Source organism: Colletotrichum phormii, assembly GCF_030913505.1.
Source record: "Colletotrichum phormii strain CBS 102054 chromosome Unknown BDP81scaffold_4, whole genome shotgun sequence".
Taxonomy (NCBI): Eukaryota; Fungi; Ascomycota; class Sordariomycetes; order Glomerellales; family Glomerellaceae; genus Colletotrichum; species Colletotrichum phormii.
In genome coordinates, this window is record NW_026851446.1 from 1,414,744 (window position 1) to 1,435,593 (window position 20,850).

Genomic DNA, 20,850 nt, shown 5'->3' on the forward strand with positions numbered 1-20,850 from the left:
AACGGCCCCGAGCTTCACATAATTCTCTTTCTCCAAGGGCCACTGCGCCTCTTGGTCCTCTTGGTCCTTCGATTTGCGGTCATCCGTGTTCTCTATACAGCCTCTTACCGTGAGATAGAGAATATAACTAATAAGGTAAAAGACACAGGCCTTCTCTAAGTGTCTATATTTGTGTTGTATTCCATAGCAAATAGGCTACTAGTGTACATATGCCAAAGATAGAAGTTGGTATATATTGAGAACCGGGGCTACGACGCGAATGGCTTGCTACCCGCTCTAGGCTGGCGACAACACTATACATCCGAGGTACAGGTCAGCGCAGTCTAGGAGGATTCTTCAGGGGCCCATTGCCTCGAGAAAGAGGAATAGCAGATGCCTGCAAACCATACCAGACTTTAAGGATCCTGAGGAGCTTAAGATAACGATCAAAACTACCGGCGGGCGACAAAACCTATCTTTCACATTACCAGTAGCCTATCCAATGTTCTCGAAGCTGACATGAATACCTGGGAAGAACTTGCTCTGGAAATAGAGTCTACAGACTTTCACGCCACATCGCTGCCAAGGCTTAACCAGGCAGAAGCAGACTGGGAACGAACGCGAGGCTGTGACGTTTCGGCTCCTCGCGGTCCGTCTTGAAGATATGATCGGTTGGTAGCGTAGCCACGTTCTTGAAAAAGGAAGTCCTTGGGAGTATTGGTCCCCTTGAGAATCATGCTGTATACCAGAGAAGCAGAGTCGCCGCCTGCACTTTGCCGTCTGGAAACGATCGACTCGGAAAATTGGGATCTTTTAGGTGATATCAGTGCTTGACTTACCCTTATACGTCTTGCGCATACACCGCGCCGGGTATGAATATCTGAGGTTCCTAGCATTGGAGTTGCCGCGGATCTTTCCAGAATGTTCTCCCAGTTCGGTCACAGTATCCAGGTCTGGGTGTTTGGCCAAGAGAGTCAAGAAGTTACTGATAGTATTTAGTTAATAACTATTTGGCGCAGTTCACCGACGCGGCACTAGTGGTTCCAGTCCAATTGCGTTAGCTTCGCAATAAGCGTTGGGTGACTAGCAAGCAAGTATCGCCTCGAATTTCGGAGACCAGACTCACAATACTGCGGCGGGCTTAAATCTGCCTTTTCTCCATATTCTCGTCATATCTTTTGTATTTCTCGAACATGGTATATGATAGAAGGTAAGATGCCATCAAGTACATGACATACGGCGCCGCATGGTAAAGACCTCTGATAAATGACACCGATCTGCCAGAATAAAGAGACCAGCCGTTCAACATGAACCTTACAAGGAACATCGAGGCCTAAAACCACGGTCCCTGGTGAAAGGCATAGAGAATCTACAAAACGTCGTCTGTTTCCCCAGACAAAGGACTAAACCTACCAACATTCCTATTCAACCAAAGAGATGGTTACACCATGTCTGTACCGAATATTCAAGAATGCAATTGTTTTAAATGCCTTCGCCGAGCGTGTGAAAGGAGACAATGCAGCAAGCCTGTGGTATTGGTCCATGCCACCATCCGCAGCTATATAGAAAGTCTTGGAGATCCCGTTCACAATGCCGCAAAATACTCTGGGCTCCTCTTCGTAAAAGTCACAGCAGCTTCACCGGAAATCCTCGGCCCGTTGACCTTCATCACACCTAGACTGCCATACAGCCCTCTACTATCCCGTCAGTACCAGCGTATAGGCCCTTCTGAATGAACATGCCTCTTTACATCCATAACTGCGACGAGGCACAAGGTCCATGGATCGTCAGCAAACGATGCTCTCTCTGCGTTCCAGCTCGCAAAGACGCAGGCAAGAAGCCCGGCAAGTCCGCCGCCATCACCCACCGCCTCCGCCGCGCCACTGACAAGCTCAAACGCCTCAAGCCATCACCATCACACGCCGTCTGCTCCGAGTGCGGTGACCAAGGCCGCGCCATACTGACACTCGCCGAACCGGACTGGAATCCAGAGCCAGAGCAAGGACCAGATGCTGCTACTAACCGCCAACGACCAGGTGACGCCATAGGCCCAATGAACGAGACCCCAGCCGACTTCGTCTTCAAACCGAGGTTTTCAGAGTACGACCCGTGCTGGGAAGAGGAACCGACTGGAGTAGACGACTGGCTCTGGGCCAGTGGTTCCGGAGAGAGCTACAACACCCGATTTCCTCCACCCTCGCTCGCAAAGATACTGTTCACTAGGTTCTGCTGCCCCTGCGTCGTTAGACTGGCTGCGCCGAAGCCCATGACAGAATCGGAGCGCCTGAAGAGGGACGAGGAGACTTGGGACAGGATCCAGCGGGCCAGACGCCGCTCTCGCCCCTGGATTCGAAGGCGCGATTGGAACGCTCTCCAGGCTATTGAGGAGCAGCAGCAGCAGCAGCAGCAGCGGCAGCGTGTAGAAGACGAAGTCGGCGTAGCCAGTGGTCTCGATACTATCGTAGAGGAGAAAAGGCCGGGAGACACTGTCGAATCAATCCAACCGGGAGCTATTTCGGAGAGTTCGATTGCACAGTAGAATAGGTTCGTAGAAGTACACGGAACCAATCAAGGTTCGCAGTCTGCACAAAGTCAAGGTTAGAAACGTGGTTTACGGGAAGCAACAGCACAGCAAAGGTATGTTTCTTAGATAAATAGACAATTCACAGACATAATAATGATACATCAAGGTAATAATACGTGTATTTCGTAAGTCATACCGTCACTGCTTGTCCCTGTAAAAACGAGCAGCGTCAATGCCCAAACTGGCAAAGAGGAGGATGGCATTAAAGGAAGCCATCATGTAAAACGGGGCACCGTTGGACACCGCGTCAAACAAGTAGCCACCTAGCTTGGTAAGAAGCAAGATAGCTGCTCCTCCAAACCAGGAGTACATGCCGGCGATGGAGCCCTTGAGCCGCACTCGCGAGACGGCATCCACGCTGGCATTGTGTTGTAAGAGAGGCGCAGACTCTGGGGAAGTCTCCATGGCCTCTGCCGAGTCTTCGACCGTGTCGATGACCTGCGACTTGGGGATATCTGCAGTCAGAACGCCACGGCCGAGGAAACCGAGACTGCAGACAATGGCACCAATCTGGCTGATGCCGATAAGGATCACAATTAGGAAAATGGCGGGGCTGCCGCCTCGCCCGTCGACGTTCTTGTACTCCGGACTCTGCAACTGTGGCAGGGCAATGTAGCCGACAACACCGAAAGCCGTGGCGAGGAGGATGGGATAGTTGACGCGGCCGCGTCTTCTGTTAAAGTATCCGAACGCCGGCGCGGCGAAGAGACCGAACAGCTGAGCCACGCCAGTCAGGATTGACGAAAGGAGATAGGCAGCTCGGCATTCCTTCTTCAGCTCCGGCGAGGGGTCATGCGGGGAGCCCTGGCAGAAGCCGTTGCTGATGTAGTACGTATTGATGTAAAGGGGGATGAATAGTGAAATGGCAACAGTGGATGCGCGAGCCACAAATCCGCCCAGGTATCCCAGAGCGATCTGGGAATCCGTGAAACCGAGGGTCACAGAGTCGCGCAGGAGGCGGAAGTATGGAAGCACCTTCTGTAGAACGTCAGCATTTTCCCAAGAAACATTCACGAAGTAACGTACCGGCCGCGTTGGGTGGTCTGACCCGTTGTCGTCAGACTCGTCTTCCGAGTCCGAATTCGTCTTCAGACCCAATAGCACACTCCAGCCCTTGCCTTCCTCGCCCTTGAGGTTTATCAACCCAAAGAAGACAAAAATTGAGACCACAAACGCCACAATGCCCACCACATAGAAGCTGTCGGCGACGGCTGTAGCAGGCGTGATGCCGTCAACCTCCCCGAATCGTGCGGGGAGCGGTAGGAACAGGGAAAGCGCAACCAGCGCGCCGCATCCTGTGAATAGCCCAACGTAGCCCGCCAATGACGAAGGCCTTCCAGCCTTTGCCTCCTCTCTCTCACTCGCTGTCGCGGTTTGTCCGTCTCCGCTGAAACCATGGAAGCGCGCCGGGGTGATGGTCATGTCGGACTCGAGGGACATGGCCACACTGTTGCGGGGATTATGCGTCGGTTTGTTCGCACCGTCTGCGGAGCTGTCGGACTTGTCGTCATTGTCCGTCAATGAAGGCAGAATGGCCGTTACCATGGTGGCACTAAGGAAAGCATATTAGCACATGTTGCCCGTTCTCGACCTCTGTTTGTCACTTACGACGCTGTGGCGCCAACGGCGAAGAAAATGCGCGCCAGGAGCAGCTGCGGGTAGACATTCTTCGCCTGAACGAAAAGAAGCAATGCTGCGCCGATGACGGCATACCCGATGACGGCCACCCATCTCACACCGAGCCGATCCGAGACCAAACCCCAGACCGGACATGCGACGAGCGCAACGAGCTCGTCTACGAAGCCGAGAGTGCCGACAATGTCGCCGACGCCATCCTTGACGCCAATTAGGTCGGTAATTACGAAGGATATGCTGCTGTTGAGGAAGACGAGGAAGGAAATGGAGAAGAGAGATATGCCGAGGAGGTATGTCACTGCTTGCAGCGTTGTAGTTGCCTCGGAGAAGGGCAGGTATCGGGAGAGAATCGCCATGGCGAAAAAGTCGAGCGCCGTGGTATTTCGCCGAGCAATTGAGTTGATTCTCTTTATTTGCCCCAGACCACCGTCCAGTTCCAAGCTTACATCTCGCGGCGGGCGAAGGAGATGCTGGGAACGTCGGGCGGTTTTGTTTGTTGTTGTTGTTGTTGATCACAAGGGAGAAACGTGAGTTAAGGTAAAGGGTGGGTGTGTAGCTGCGGTAGTGAGTGCCGGTGCGGGACGTCGGGTGAGCATCATACACCTGAATAGACCTGAGCTCCCTGCTCTAAACTCCGGTCGAGCCGCCTTACATAAGCCCATCAATGATAGCCAACGACCTTGCCATGACCACCTCATTACGGACCGGTACACACACGTCCGGACACCCGTCACAGTGCGGGCTCCGTGGCCGCCGACATTGATAGTTCCAATCAGTAAGTGCATGTGTTCAGGTAGGTTTGTCATAGTCACTCAGCTCCAGATGTCTGGGAGAGCCTCGCGATCGCCTCGAATTTGCCTCGATACATTTCTCACAATACTTCAAAAGTTCAACTCCGGAAAGTAGTCTTTCCTTTTGACACCAAACGCCAGTGGCTGCTAGACGTTCCTTACGACTTTTGCCTCCATAAATACCAGTTCCTGAGTGCCATTGTTCATTCCCCGACTCCGTTGCTTTCTCGTGATCGCATCCTCCATTAAGATGTTTTGCCGCCGTCCCCCTCCAGTTTACCATGACCAGAGCACCTTGTGGTGTAGCACGCGAGCCCCCAGCCGTTCGAACTCGAACGGCGTGACCCATGAGTCGTTGGCCGGAAGTTTGCCGAAGACGCTGGCCCCCTTCCAAGTCACAACCTGCTCGTCCATATCCCTGGCACTTCGACTGACTAAAATGCGATCGAAGAGATCAGGTCGCCGTGCCTTGAGCTTTTCCTCTAGCACAACAGTGAACTGGGGTGTCTTCGAACCACCTCCAATGACCATGATACTGCCTAGGTAATCACGCAGCTTCTTGTCGTCGCCCTTGGCTGCGTTGTAAATGCTGGTCAGAATAGCGAGATCCAACGGTGCAGTAGGCAGAACGCCGTCGCGTTCGATTGCTATGGCCTTGGCGCTGCGCGCAGAAGCGTCGACGAACATGCCCGAAGGCGGCTGTGGGACGACTGTGCCGTTCGGGCCCGGTGTACCGCCGTTCCTTACGGGCGGAGCGGGGCTTCCTCCATTGACGCCCTCTTTGCTTCCGCCAAACACGAAAGGGGCAGGCACAGGCGTGCTGACACCCTCCGGCGCCGGCGATGGAGCATTGGATCCAGATGGAGTGCCGTTGATGCCGTTGTCGCCCCGCTTCAGGAAGTCGAACGGCTGCAGCCTCTCCTTTACCGGCGTCGATACATCGTTCTGTGATTGGGTGAAGCCATTGGTAGGCGTAGAGTTTAATGATGGTTTGACGAGAGCCAGAATTCCAAATTGTGCTGCGGATGTAGGATCGTCGGGGATATCCGCATCGTATGCATTATAAGACCGGTCAAGCAACTTCCTCCGGCCTCGTATCTTGGTGCTGTTGTCGAAGATGGCCGGATCATAGAAGCCCATGGGAGCTAGAATGACCTCATCATATGTCTTGAATTGGTACTTGTGCGTCGGTTGGTTCGGAGCTCGCAGATGGAATTGATACAGCTGGACAGAGATGTCCGCTTGCGCCATCGTGCAGTGCTTCATCTTGAGCTCCTCCGCGAGCAGGAAGTCATGTCGCCTCCTGAGATTGATGTCCTGATAGGGGAAGTTGTCGTAGAGCAGCATCTTTACAAACGTCTCCGTCACGTCGTAGCCACCGTACTTCAAGTTGATCCGAGAGTCTTCGACGCAGAGGCCATCTTCAACGCAGGTGATAGATGTCTTTTGCGCTCCAACATCAACGACGCAGGCCTGAGTGTAGCCCGCACCGAACGTAGCGGCCATGCCTTCCTGAATGAAGCATACCCGGTTGAACTCGAACCATGTCATGCAAGATCGAAGCACCTGCTCCACATACTTCTTGTCGTAGAGATCTGGAATGACAAAGACGCAGCTGTACTGTCTCCAGGTGCTGTTCTTGGTCAGGCCAAGCTCCTGTCTGATTGCCTTATCGAGTAGAGTCTCGAAATCGTCAAACATGTGTTCGGCATTCAGGTACTCATCCTCGTTCATGTGACCATGCTGGATGGGCCACCAGAGCTTGAATTTTGGTTGAGAATCATCTGGCACTCTTTGCGCTTGATGCCCGATGAAACAAGACGCGGATGATTTGGGATCGTCTAGGTTGTTGATGTCGGTCCAGTCGATTTGTAGGGGGTCGTTGTGTGTTTGAATAATTTCGGGCTCGGTCCGGCGGTTGTAGTTCAAAACAAGTTCCTTGGAATTAGGCAGAACCTTGCGCTTGTTTGCGCGCATCTCCAACTTGAGATCGCTGGACATTTTGGTATACTTCTTTGACCACTCCTCGCCATATTGTTGGTCTTGTGTCTTTGCCTCGAATTGTCGGCGGGGAAGTGCTTCGTGCATCTCCGCCTCGGTCTGAGGGAACTTTGTTGCAAGTATCATGGGGATTGATTTCGGAAGGGCGTCGCTGGCGAACCCAATTCGGAGGTTTTGGCTACCAGGATGAATGACGATAACTTTGGAAGGATCGAGACCGGCATTAGCATCGGCAGGTGCTTCATCAGGTTGAAGCTCGGGTATAACAAGAGGAACCTCAGCGCGGCCGCTTTGCGCAAGAGCGCGATCTCTGTCCTTAGCAGCTTGAACGATCCTGTCGCGGGTGGCATCGCCTTGAAGTCGCAAAGCGAGAATTTGGTCATCGCGCTTCATGTAATCCCTGTTGAACGGAGAGTTGTCAGCATTGCCACGACAAAGACAGCGCCGAAGAGTCTGGTGTTGAAGACGTACGTGTAGTAATTCTTCTGATTGATCGGTGTGACGTCTGGCCAGCTGGTCTGCTTCATTCCATTGTCGGTTCTCTCCAGGCCTGTGGTACACGGTCAGGGTGCTGTCCCCATGGGTAAAAGACTCCATTTCCACTTACCCTCCCGAAGGAGAACCCTCTCGCTGACTTTCCCTACCATAGTGTCGGCGTACTCCTCGGAACTGAAACCAGAGAGCGAGCTGGCGTTGGTGTCATGGGTTTCCAAGCGGAAAAGCAGTGAGAATCGCCAGCCTCAAGGTTCGGATAGCTCTCAGCCTCCTACATGCAGCCAACCATCGCGTTTGGCAGCCCGCTGGCCCGTGCAGGAAAGTGTGGCTGGTGTCGATGCTTCCGAATGTGGTGGGTGTCGATGTGGCTTCAACGGGGGAGTGTGGAGGTATGTTAATCCGACAACAGTCTATTATGTAATACATTAGCTGTTCCATCCTCACGTTCAACCCTGCCCGTCAGTGCCTTCCTCGCGCGGTGAATGCCCAAAAGAACAGCAACACCATCGACACGTCGCATGTCACGTCTCGACTCTACCCTACGACATAAACACTTTTCTTGGCGCGGCACGATGTGTATCTGATGGAAGCTGTCCTGTTGACCACATTGGCACCTCGTCCACCAGGCGATCCTTGTGGGATCGTTGCATTGAGTGCACAGTTGGGCACAGTTAAGGTCAAGTCAGGTCATCAACGACACGATTCCGCTCCCTCGTCCAAAGAAGCTTAGATTCGCGACTCAAGGCGGTCCAAGTACCTCCCGGTAGCAGACCATTTTGCGGCTCCAGAAGCAGCAAACCATTGGTCATGAGCTGGGTTGCTCGGACTCGGCCTTGGATGTTTGGTTGCTTGATGCTTTGCAGCTCAACTGTTGCCTGTTTTGCATGAGCGATCATTGAGTGGATGAACTTGACACGACTTCCGCCGAATCAAGATTTCAAACAACGCGGTTCGATACCAGCATCTCCCGGAAGCCTTGGCGGGAGCCGTTCAACTCGAAGGTTTTCGGGTTGCAATTGTATTTCTTGCCAGGATGTGACTCTTGGTAAGCGACGCCGCAACAGGTTCTAGGACTCCGATTTCGACATTCAGCAGCTTCCTCTATCGACTTTAGTGCAAGGTGCCTAGTGGGCCATTGTTTACATTTCCTTTGTTCACTCACGATGATGACCTTGTTTCCTTCCAAGGCGATGCGCCCTTCCTCTTTCTAAGGCAGGAATGAGTCTAGGCAATTGGTACCTTACCTTCCAGGTCCAGCCGTTTGACTACCTACCTACCAAAGTGGTAATAGGTAGACACTCCCTCACCTTGAGTCACCTGACATCGCCCCAACCACCAAGCAATGACGTCGTCACGTAAGGTTTCGCCTGCCAGATGGGAAACCACACATTGTGCCACGTCTGCTTCATGACTCCGAGCCGACTTCAGACACATCTCACCGAGAACGCTCGCGATCTCGCCAAAATTCAACTAAAAACCCCCAACAGCCTAGACATTTCCCACTGTTCAGTCCCTCTCTCACACCTTGGCCAAGAGCATCATCATTAGCCATGCCTGCCATTCCCATTTTCAAGGACACTCCGATCAACGCCTCTAAGGCATCGGGAGCCACTCCGCAGACCGAGGAACCACAAGCCAAGGGCCATTCCAATAACGTCCCCGAGTTATCGCAAAGTCAAGTCGGCGCACCCGCACCATCATCCACCCGCCAGCAGCCATACCCGCCGGCACAGCCTGGTGCCGCCCCGTCTCTCCCTGTCCAGACAGCTTCCGCACAAGCATATCCTGCTCCGCGTCCAACTCCAACTCAGAAGACGGATGATGTCAGTCCTCCGCCGCCCCAACCAGGTGCTGCCCCCGTGCCGGTGGCAGGCACGTCGACTCTGCTTCCTCCGCCAAAGGCAGGCCAGACCTACCAGCCTCCAGCCCCAACGCCCGCCACTACGGCCACTGTTTCTTACCCTCCACAAATGGGTATCCCTCCTCCAACCATGTCACACGCGGCGTTGCGAGGATCTTCCACGTCTACTACTAATGGACCTCAGATGACTGGGCCGCGACCTGTCCCACTAGGAGGCGATCCTCCACTCAGCCTTGAACACCCTCCAGGATACCAGCAAGACGTTAGTGCGTCTGAATTCAGTAGCCATCAAAGAGCTGCTCACCAAGCTGCAGTAGCATCATCGGCAGAGAGGGGCTATCAAACTCAGCCGGAAGAAGGAGTATGGGACACTGCGAAGAAATGGGCGCAAGCTGCTGGTGGCAGTTTGGCTGCGGCCGAGCAAGAAGTCTGGCGAAGAATTAACAAAGACTAGCATAGTCAGTCACGAGTTTTACGTATAAGCGTATCAATCAACTCACACTATCAAATACCAAACCCATCACTTTGAGCTCTAGCTTCGGATGGGCATCGTTGTGGATTCAATGAGGATCGATTCGAAGCCTTGCCATCGGCTGTTCTTCGCCATCTTGGCCGGGTGCAGCTGGCGACATGTCGTCAGTCTCCAACCGTAGGGCATCAGGCGTCTGGCTCTCTAGGCCCCTCACCCTTACTCACCTTTTTCCAGGTTGATCCATTCTGATATTCTGCACCTGCCACCAGTAGACTAATAGCGCAGGGTTCTCGGCTTCGCGATTCAATCTCTGTCTCCCTGACCACTGCTAGTGAGTCTGCCTGAGTTCCTTTCTTTTTGAGAAACCGAGACTTGCCCGGTTCACGATGTGGTAACAGCGCGTCGAAAATCGAAGACCAACGCAGTCTATGTCACTTCCAACCTTCTATTTCCGTCGTTGCCGTCGTTATTGCTAAAGTTACACTAACGTCGGCCGGAATTCCTACCTTATCGAGCCCGTCATTTCCTAGCCATCCCGTCAGAGAGCTGAACTCGTTCTGGCTATGGTAAACATCAAACACATCGATAAGACTGATAAAACGCCGACTAACATAGCGTACTGGAAAGAGTTCATCGCTACCCTGTTCGCCGCCCCTTTTCCCCTTGCGGCTGCAGATGTGATCTTGTCAGCCTCCCCCAATGATCCGCCTGATGTCTGGTACCCAGTATCGAGACCAGTCGACGAGCAATCGATGGCGGGGTAAAGTCGCGTCATCATTGGTCTATGATCTCCATAAGAGCCGAGCTATAGACAGCGGCCACGGCTGGAGAGTTGGCGTAATTTCCCAAAACGTCCGAGGTTGTTATGCAAGCAAGACAGCCACTCCTTGTCGGCGGCCAGTCCGGAGGATCCACAGAACAACTCATCGAAGGCTCGGTGAAAGCTGACCGGCGGATACTGGGGGTTCTGGGAGGCCACCGGCGCGAGACGTTGCATCTTCGCACAGACAAAATCGTCAAAGACGGCCTCGTATGTGATTGCTCTCAGATTCGCAAATCTGATCTGACGGGAGTGTCGTTTGTCGAGTTGCTCTGTGGCGTATGACGGCGTCAAGATGGATGTCCGCGACCGTTGCCCAACTGAGGAAAGACAACGCTAAGTTTCACTAAGCTGTACAACACACAGAGCCCTACGACAGAGTTTTTGACGGACAAGCGATGTGCGTCGTTAGCGCCACGTCAATATTTACGGCGGGCAGACTGTCGCCAACGGATTCGCTCAACAAGCTTTAACAGCACACGGTTTTCTTGCTAGCGACGAATGATGGATGGCGGGAGCCACTTTACGCGTGTACAATCCGTGCCGGATGGCGGTCCCCGGGCGTCAAGTCGCGCCCGCAATCTGGATAGCGATGGCGGGAGCTGGCGACCGTCTTAGGCGAGGGCATTATGGGTTCTATCAAGGACATCCATGGTTGTAGGAGCTATAGCGGGTGTCTGTTATATGGAAGAACGACTCTCCACCAGCAACACGAATAGAGCACCAAAGGCCAGAGGCATTAACGTGACGCGTGTTATTGCCGCCAAGTCGCCTGTAAGTTGCTGAATGATTGGTCTCTTATTCACTGATTTTCAGTTACAGTAACAAGAAGTTCCTTTTCCCGTTTACGCTGGTCTTCAGCCGGCTTTCAGCCCGACCCATAGCTGTCAAACCTGAGTCTTTTTTGGCCACGATGCAGATCAGCTCATCGTGGTAGTATAGATGCCTAGAGGGGCAACTTTGTGTGCACACTAGAGCAGACGATTGAGCGAATCACAGGCTGCGGGCGACGAGGTGGGCGCGGCTCACAAACAGGCGCGTCAACGAACGACAACCCGGGTTGCTTGTGAGGGGTAGAGGAGGAGTAGCAACCAGTCGCGTAGTCAGACGTGTTGGATCACCAGCCCTGGTGAACCCTCTTGGCGCAACAGCCAAACCGAAGCCGTCTCTACGGATACAGCAGGCATACACGACAAGAAAGAGAAAAAAAGGTTTAAGTTACGGCACCCAGAAGAATTGGTTGAGTAAGCGGACAAGCCACGACAGGCGGAACAGAAAGCCACGTCGAGGCAGGTCAACTAGAGCCGTTTCGTCCTGAAATGACCAGTTGTGGCACGTCTCATACAAGAGCCCAAACGCCATCATCTGTGCGGCGTATTTGAATTCAAGTCTCTCTTGATTTGATTTCCGTCAAAGCTAAAGTATTGGCAGAGTCTCAAAGAGGACAGTTCTCAAGAAATAACGGTAGATGGGGACGAACCTCACGGACAGCGACGCACATATCTGATTCGGGATCAAGCAGGGCGTGCCACTGCTGAGTGATGGCCTTCGCGATTGCAGCACAAAAGCAAACGAAAGCGAAGTGGATAGTTTTCAGCTTGAGGGCGGCAGTCGACAGAAGCTGCTGTAGGCGTGGCAGATGCAGGGCCAACCGGCTATGGACGGAAGCAAATGGGACGAGGCAGGCGTCCAGATGTTGGACAAGTCGGTCTTAGACGGGGTGACAGGCGATGGAACCCCAAAGTTTAAAGCCACTGCATGTGGGAGGACCAGTTGTATGGTGAAGACGAGTAAATGTGGGAGACGTTGCCCGCACGAAGATGTTTGGCAATGTCATCAAGCACCTGCATACTGGCAAACCTCGTGTTAAGACACTGCACGAGACGAGACGGCACGTCGTCGTTTTTTGCCTTCCTCACAGCGCTATAGCACGATCGATTGCCGCTGGCAGTTGGCGAAGCAGGAGGCTAGTGAGAAAAGGCCCGGCGACCCAAAGAAATACGAAAGACGCGGAGAAAGCAAAAGATGCGAGAGCCAGGCCGTCCCGGCGGGGACGAGAGCGACAATGACAGACTCACAACTTGCAAGCCGACGAGACTCGCGCGAAGAGGGACTGCGGTCAACGGTCAACCTAGTCGAGGGGCTGAAGCGAGACAAGGGTGTGTCGTTCTGCGACAGATCTGAGACAGCTTCTGCCCCTGCCCAACCCCTGGCACAGCCCCCGCGTCCCCGGTGGACTTGCAGTAGACCGGACCCAAATTCAGCGAGTCACGACCACGAGTCAGCAGCGAGTGGGTGGGATTTCGACACGCTGTACAAGAGGATAGTGTCCCACTATCAGAAGCCGGACAGGTTTTCCGTACGGCGTACCGTGGTTCTCATTCTACCGCGATGTGTCACTGTCAAAGCCTGGACATGGCCAGTGGGCTGCGGAATGGAGAGGACGCTACGGGGTGAGAACGAGGCGAGAGTCGGATGAGATCAAAGACATGGCAAACACTGGCTAGAAGATGAGAAAACGACCCAGTGGGAGCATATCGGAGGACAAGACGAGATCGAGACCGGAGAACGTTGAGAGTGTTCGGCACCGAACAGGATTGAAAGTTTGGCCGGTCGATTTGAGAGATGGATCGCATGAGAGAATGATGAACTTCCATCATGATCATCCGCATCATCCATCCGTTCGTAACTTTCAGACTCAAAAACCAAAGTATGGATGGTTGGAAGAATAGGCACCTACGAGCTATGGACGAACAATTTCAGTACAGGGGACGGATATTCGCAGGCAGACAGACGTGCCAACACTGCAGTCTGCAAGGCACGCCGCACCATACAGCACGACACCACGATCATCCACACTGGTGCATCCATCATCATCGAGTCTGACGAGGCACGCGGCACGCGGCACGCTGCACTAGAAGAAGAGAGGGGACGAGCCCGAAGGGTACGTACCATGGTCAGGAACGGAACAACGGGACAGGAAGAAACCAATGCCAAGACCAACCCACACACCCGCAGCTCCCCTAGTCTCACCCCCTGCAGATGCTTACCTCAGCGACAAATCATATTGCGCCGCCGGGCAGCTCAAAGTCAACTTCAAACGTGCTTGCTCCGTGCCACCACCAGCAACGGCAGCAACAGCACCACCACTCTCACCAACATTACCACCACCACCACCACCACGACGTCTGCCGACCAACAATGTCAACGATATTGACGACGTCCCAGCTCCATCATGGCGCACTCATATACCCTCCTTAATTGTTGATTACGGGCACGCCTATGACCTCTTCCCCCCTTTCCGAGAAGCGTCTTTGGTCTGGTCTCTCTCCTTTGCATCCCAGGCACAAGAAAGTTTCTGTGCGGCATCGTGTCGTCTTTTTTGGAACCGCGATGCCTGTCGCGTGGACATTCTCCATGTTCGGCTCGTGCTCACAGTTACTGCTGCTGCTGATCAGCAACTGCGAGTGACTCCTCTTACTCGACCATGTCCAAAACATTCGAATCCACTCGCTATCCTAGGCAGACAGCCCGACGATTCCATTTCTTCGATGGATCGCCTCAGGATACCAACAAATGGACTGGCCTGGAAACTGCAACTGGAACTGGAACTGGAGCTGCGACTGGAACTTCTTCGTCTGACCCCCTCATCCACATGGTCCCGAGGCTCTCCCTCCTCTCGGCAACCCTCCGCTCCTGATTCCCCTGCAGCCCTCCCGGAACGCAACCAGACAGATAGGTAGACAGACAGACGACATATGGAGAGACGAACAAACTGTCATCCACTCGCCGCAACCTTTCACGCATTTTCTCCGATCTCCAGCCGTGTGTGCTCTGCATGCTGCAGCTAGCCAAGCTAGCTTAGCTCAAGCTCAGCTAGCTAAATCAAGCTGCGACTGAAGGCAATCTCTCGTCTCCGCAGCCGCCGCTGCCTCCGTCGCCGAGCCATCAGCCTATCTGAAAACTGATATTTCTGTACGCATCGACCCAGAAAGCACATACCTACATCTGTGCTGCTTTATGCCTGCCGCTCCTGTTCTCGCCATTGGCACAACGGCCGAACAAGAAAAAAGAAGCCCGAGAGCGGATCTGCTGGAAAGGATAGGATGCCAGGTTCATCATGTGGGGAACCAGGGATTTGACAAAACAGGAACAGGTGTGATCCCTGCACCGCACTCGCCGCCAAAACAAGAGCCCGACGTCAGGATTCTCTTGCTTCTCCTGCCAAACACTCTCGTTCATCATCTTCATACCCGAGCTTGATTGGCCGGCCCCAGGTAGTCATGGGTAAAATCTCAGGTTTCCACACCAGTCGCTCTACAGTCTCTGCCCGAGGCCCCTCCCCATGGCCCCCATGCCCCATTGGCCTGGGACGGGATGAGGGACTGGGCCTTGTACCGCGGCGGATTTACCTTGCAGATGTGCCGTACTCGGCCTAGGTACTGACACTCCAGACAAGCCGTATCGTATCATTCCGATACTTGACTGAGGTTCGTCCGTGAACCCTGCCTTTTCCTTGGTTTCCGCTGCGAAATGTTGGAACGCAACGCAAAACTTGTCCGCCAAAAAAGAGACGAGGGAAGAAGGGTAGAGTTTTACGGACAAGGGGTGGAAAAGAGAATACCGTGGTCACTGGAAACTGCTAAGGAAGGAAACCAACAACGGTGACTGTGAGGCCCGCTCCAGATCAGGCCCAGTCCAGGTGGTTTCGGCTCCGCGCCCACTCCTCACTAATCATACATTCAGCAAGTTCAACTTACCGGCCGCCGGCTGCAAGCCACTAGCCGTGATCCATTTCGCTGCCTCACTTTCTTCCTCCCCGATGCTCCCCTATAGTCTCTGCCCTCTGCCCTCGGCCCCTGGGGCCATGTCGCCACATGTGGGTGTATGGGATGAGACAAGCCACCTCCTCGGGAACTATTTCCTTCGGATCGCTAGGGTCCTCGCCAATTCTCAGCCCTGAATAACTGACGGCCCTAGTCGGAGACCACCGAAAGGGCCCTTCTAGCTCATACGTCAAGTACGGTTATCGTCGATACAGGGCGATCAAGTGGATGGCCTTTGGTCCAAGTTTGGTCCTGTATTTCGTCACGACGAATTTCTCTGCTACAAATCCACAGCTGCACCGCCGCCGTGGGCTGCACAATATGGCGAGGGGACGAGGAGGAGAGGGGGGGAGGCTAAAAGGTCTAGAAGGGGGAGGGGGTCTTGACAAGGTCTTGCAGGTGTATCCGTATGGAACTGGATGGGTGGATGGGTAACCAGGCCAGACTCCAGAGTGAGTGAGACAGAAGTATCCCATGGCCCATGGTTTGGTGCAAGTGAACCTCCCATACGTTATGGCAATTGTCCATCCTACTGTCTGCCCTCTTTCTTTCCATCCCATCGCTGCCCTCTTCCTGACTGGCTAGCTTTGCTATGTTCATGGGCTATTCCTTACACTTTTGCTCCCACTCTCCATATCTCTTTCTCTCTCTCTCAGCTTTCTCTGTCTGTCTGTCTTTTTGGTCTTCCACCCCCCTCCTACTCTCAGTCCCTCGGACTCTCCACACCACCATCAGCCCTTTTTCCATCTGCTTCCCTCATACTCTCTATCCGGACCTCTCTCTGCCTCTTACTCAACTATATTTCCCGTCACGCTCTCATCGCGGACCCGAGTTCGTGCCATGTACATAGTTTATGAGCATACATCCATCATCTGGGTACAGCCCTGTCGGCGTGTTTGATCCTTGTCCCCGTCTTCCAAAAGCAGTCGGGAGTAGGCCGCTCCCTGGTTCATCGGCATCTTACTCCCACACATCCACATCGACGAACAGATGTTACCTTGTCCACCACCATAAGACCCCCCTGCAACTCTTGCCCTCTTGCTGAGCCAGGCCAAGCACATTCTCGCACACCTACCTGCCTCTGGCCCCAAGTTCACAGACAGGAAGAGGTTTGTATCAGGGAAATCCGGCTTAGCTCCAACCGACGTTCCGAACCTGACCGTGCTGACCTATTGGCCTGTTCATGGATGATGCTTCTTTTTCCACACTACTTCTTTTATACCTCCAGGATCCGTCTGCACCGCCCCTCGACCTGTCTTCTTTTTGCTCTCCTTTCGCGTCCCACTCACCAAGGCCTCACTGCCCTTGATTCTCATTGCTAGTCACTCCTTTTTTTTCGAGCCTTGTAACCTATAATACTTTTTTTCCTTTTTCGAGGGGGCTGCCTCTTCGCATCTATAATACCTTTTCTCCGGGAGCTGGCTCTCTTCATCCCGCCAGGAACCAGGACGGCCAGCTGCGCGCTCCATCACTCTCACACACACCTTCAGCCATCAAAGCACCAAACGAGATTGCCGATTATTGCAAACTCACCACGCTCCTTTACTGCCTTTGAGGATCGATCGCATACATACATACTATATAAATACAGAGTACCCAACACAAACTCTTTTTTACAAAAGATCCTCAACCGCGCTGTCTAGCTGAGGACGGGAATCCCTACCGCCTCCATCTATACACCACCACTAGCCTCATCGCGAGGACCCGCTGTCCTTAACGCTCATCATCGTCCACCCGTCCCCGAGGGAAAGAGACCGGAAAAGGATCAAGAGGAAGCAGAAAGAGAAAGGAGCCAAGAAGGGGAAGGAAAAATCTACGCGTCCCCTGGCCCCAACAAACATAACCACTCACGTCGCCGTCCATTACTCGCCCGGTCCGGAGATTATTTGTCTCTCTCCGCTCAGGTTGGCCACTGCGCCAGATTCTTCCAAGTAAGTTCCTGGAAGCCTCCTCTGTCGGCCTGCCGGATCGCGCTCGTCGATACGTGGGCAGTGTGGGTCCCCCTCACCCCCCGACTGCCGTCAGATACAACTGCCACCCTTGATGTCCATCGTCCGAGGATCAATGCTAACAACCCACCGTCCCCGTTCAGCATCAACCCGATAATTGATTAACCGCACGCTCCCTTGTTCCTGTCTAAGCACCATGGACTCTGGTCAGGCACAGCTGTAGGCCCCATTCCGTCCCTGCAGCTTCCGGCATACATGACTTACAAGTACAATTTAGTCGGCAACAAATACACACACCTTCCTTCACCTTCAACCCTAACAACAAGTTCAGAAGAGACGTCCCGCCTCGTACAACGACCATCATCAACATGAACGGTAATGATATGCCCATCAAACAAGAGGGCGTGGGAGCACCCGCTGGTGTATGGACAACTCCAACGTCTCAAGGCATGAGGCCCAGACCCGCGACCATCCACGAGGGATTCTCCTACAGCATGGGCGATGACTACGGCACCCTCCCATCGTGGGATTCTTCGCCACTGCCAATGCAACAGACTCCCAGCGATGCCATGTCCCGACCGGTATCAGTTCATCAACAAGACTTTTATCCCGTCACCACCATGGAGAACAGTGAGTCAACCTCAGCAGAGGTTACCTCTCATGCTAATCATCTCCATCAGACTGGCAACAAAAGCCATGCGAAGACACTTTTGAGTTCCACGGATTGGATACGGAGATGATTGGCCAGGCATACACTACCGACGAGGCCATTCCTGTGCTTGATTTGAGGTACCAGCAACAAGACAATGAGCCGTTCAACTTCGACTGTGGTCCCAACCCGCGACGCATGTCGGGCTCATCCTTCACCATGTCCACGTCCGGTGCCCTTTCGGACATGCCTTCGTACGAAGACTTCTCAGCTGCTCTATCAGAAGCGCCATCATTCAGTTCAGACTACCCGCCGCCGTCTAACCGCAACTCATTGATGTCGTCGACCCAATTGTCGCCGGTTGCGTCTCCCCGGATGACTCCCCAGAGCCGATCCGAACTTGTTAGGACTCAAAGCCGCGGTCGGGCTTCTCCTTCGCCTCGCCCGGGTATGCGATCTGCTCCCTACAGCGTCGAGCGTGGAACGACAAAGAGATGGTCGACAGGATCGTACGGAACTCAACAGAACAGACGTCAGACACCGTTCGTGTTTCATCAGGGGCACGATGCATTCGGTGCCCACCAGCGCATGTCTTCGAGACACTCATCGCCGACGATCCAGCACCAGCAAGTCCCATTGAACTTCACCAATCTCCAGGCCGCCCAGCAGCATCCGTTTATGATGGCCGCCCCGCCGCAGTACCAGAGAAATAGCATGAATAGTATGCTCTTGCCGTCGCAATTGCCCTCCAATGGCTTTCACCCCGATGCTCATCACTTCGAGGCCCCGCCGCCGCTTCTGTCCCATGGCCTCTTCCGCATGCTCCAGAGCAACGCCGATCCCCATTCGCTTCACAGCCACTACACGGATTTGTCCGACCCGCCCGATTTGTACGCTTCACTTCACGAGGAGCAGATCCCGCCGCCTCCCGAGGACATGAACCCATCTGATCCCGATCTCGTTCCCCACGAGCAAGAGTTGCGGTTCGAGGGTGACTTGTACACGCCCAGATGGGTAAGAGGTCACGGCAACAAGCGCGAGGGGTGGTGCGGAATCTGCAAGCCGGGCCGTTGGTTGGTTTTGAAGAACTCGGCCTTCTGGTACGACAAGTCGTTCACCCACGGCATCAGTGCCGCAACGGGTAATCCTTTCCAAGAGCCTCAAGAGACGCGACGCATGGATGGAAATCCAGACGTATGGGAAGGCCTGTGCGGTAGCTGCAACGATTGGATTGCGCTCGTCAGCAGCAAGAAGAAGGGTACCACATGGTTCAGACACGCGTACAAGGTATGTTGCACGGCATCGATCGTGAATGTTCTTTTATCGTTTCACAACAGGCTAACGGTTATGTAGTGTCACACCCACCCCAAGATCAAGGATGCGCCAAAGCGTCGACGTGAGAGCAATCACAACCGCAATCTTGCAGCATCTCAGATGGCCAAGCCAAAGGTTGAGCCTCAACAGCCACAGCAAGCACCCGCAATGCCACAGCAGGCTCCGATCACGCCTCAAACTTCGTCGGCATCCGTCACCAGCACGCCTACGCCCGCGCAGATGCAACAGCAGCACCAGCAGCATCAACACCAACAGCACCAGCATCAGGTTCAACAACATCAACACCTTCAACAGGTGCCGCCGCCCATGCCTCAGATGAACCAAGGGCAGATGGTACAGAACCAAGCCCAACAGAGGAACGTCATCAACCCAATGGAAGGCATGCCTGGCATGATTTGACGCGGGTTCCTTGATCTTGATATGGCAGAGAAACAACACACACGACTGATACCACTTTTTTCTGTTATTCTTTTCCTTTGTCACGCAGACTTACCCCCGCCGCAGCGCGTGCCTGTGGTACACTACCGAAACGTCGTCACGAAAAACGAACTTTTCCTGACCTACCTTTTTTATAGACTTGGGCATCACGGGATACCTTTGGAGGATGGGTTAAAATTTGGGAGGTTGCTAAAGGGTGTTGGAATTTTTTTTGACGGGACGAGAAAAACAAAAAGAAAAACTCCGAAACTACTTCCCCCGGATGACAGAGAGAAAAGGGACAATGTGTCATGACGATTTCCAAACAAATCTTACTACCTTACCTTATCACCATCACAATATCCACCACTACGACCATCCACGGTTGATCTATCCATCCTCTTTCCTTTCCTATCTCAAGCTCGCTTCCTGACCGACGTTCTGAATTCGTTCGAGCACAACCACCCATGTTTTATGTCCCGAAAGAGGAGGATACCAATTGTTAGTTTCGCACGTCGCTTCTTCGCCACGTGCAAAACATGACATGACACCAGAGTGCAGGATCTTTTTTGCGATAATGGCCCAGTTTCATCATTTCATCAACACCCACGGAAGAGACATTGGGGGAAAATGGGGGGCTAGTTTTGTTCCGTTCAGTCTGTTTGCTTCTCTTCTTTTTCTGATTCTTGTTCAGTCCTTTCTGTTTTTTCTCTTTTTTTCTATAGTTCTGAACCGCCCCACCATCCCTTTCCCTTACATGCTCTTTCCACAACTTAATCGTAGATAGCTAAATAGTGAGACCCCAACGACTGGATCTGCAGTCGAAGTTTTGAATTTTGAGGAGGACATACCAATGATATCAAGGGGAGGAAAAGGTGGAATAAGGACTGGGAAAACAAATGACTGGATCAGGGCGAAAGTAGGCCGGGAACATTTTCATGGTAAGACTTCAAAGTCACATGGGAGGAGGAGGAGGAGGGGGAGGAGGACATATGTGATGACGGTCTCGAACGATCCGTTCTGGAGGTCGGGTGGC

General features: G+C 53.4%; 6 protein-coding genes across 6 annotated transcripts; 4 read left to right on the forward strand and 2 right to left on the reverse strand.

The window, feature by feature from the left end:
• Nucleotides 1–1,717: 1,717 nt before the first annotated feature.
• Nucleotides 1,718–2,518, forward strand: BDP81DRAFT_446740 (uncharacterized protein; the record flags this gene model as incomplete). The annotated part of the gene is made up of 1 exon (XM_060592102.1): nt 1,718–2,518. One exon carries the CDS (start codon nt 1,718–1,720, stop codon nt 2,516–2,518), a length of 801 nt encoding a protein of 266 aa, XP_060449034.1.
• Nucleotides 2,519–2,701: 183 nt separating this feature from the next.
• Nucleotides 2,702–4,554, reverse strand: BDP81DRAFT_391130 (major facilitator superfamily transporter; the record flags this gene model as incomplete). Its single annotated transcript, XM_060587512.1, has 3 exons — nt 2,702–3,541; nt 3,590–4,115; nt 4,172–4,554. 3 exons carry the CDS (start codon nt 4,552–4,554, stop codon nt 2,702–2,704), a joined length of 1,749 nt encoding a protein of 582 aa, XP_060449035.1.
• Nucleotides 4,555–5,265: 711 nt separating this feature from the next.
• Nucleotides 5,266–7,637, reverse strand: BDP81DRAFT_311329 (uncharacterized protein; the record flags this gene model as incomplete). Its single annotated transcript, XM_060583714.1, has 3 exons — nt 5,266–7,390; nt 7,462–7,540; nt 7,598–7,637. 3 exons carry the CDS (start codon nt 7,635–7,637, stop codon nt 5,266–5,268), a joined length of 2,244 nt encoding a protein of 747 aa, XP_060449036.1.
• A 1,398-nt stretch (nt 7,638–9,035) lies between these two features.
• On the forward strand, nt 9,036–9,800 carry BDP81DRAFT_311289 (uncharacterized protein; the record flags this gene model as incomplete). Its single annotated transcript, XM_060583712.1, has 1 exon — nt 9,036–9,800. One exon carries the CDS (start codon nt 9,036–9,038, stop codon nt 9,798–9,800), a length of 765 nt encoding a protein of 254 aa, XP_060449037.1.
• Nucleotides 9,801–15,942: 6,142 nt separating this feature from the next.
• BDP81DRAFT_420036 (uncharacterized protein) lies at nt 15,943–16,452 on the forward strand. Its single transcript, XM_060589818.1, has one exon. It carries the CDS (start codon nt 16,057–16,059, stop codon nt 16,312–16,314), a length of 258 nt encoding a protein of 85 aa, XP_060449038.1. The 5' UTR covers nt 15,943–16,056; the 3' UTR covers nt 16,315–16,452.
• A 1,329-nt stretch (nt 16,453–17,781) lies between these two features.
• On the forward strand, nt 17,782–19,796 carry BDP81DRAFT_458564 (uncharacterized protein; the record flags this gene model as incomplete). The annotated part of the gene is made up of 3 exons (XM_060593426.1): nt 17,782–18,043; nt 18,094–19,349; nt 19,416–19,796. The coding sequence occupies 3 exons, from the start codon at nt 17,782–17,784 to the stop codon at nt 19,794–19,796; spliced, it is 1,899 nt and encodes a 632-aa protein (XP_060449039.1).
• Nucleotides 19,797–20,850: the final 1,054 nt, after the last annotated feature.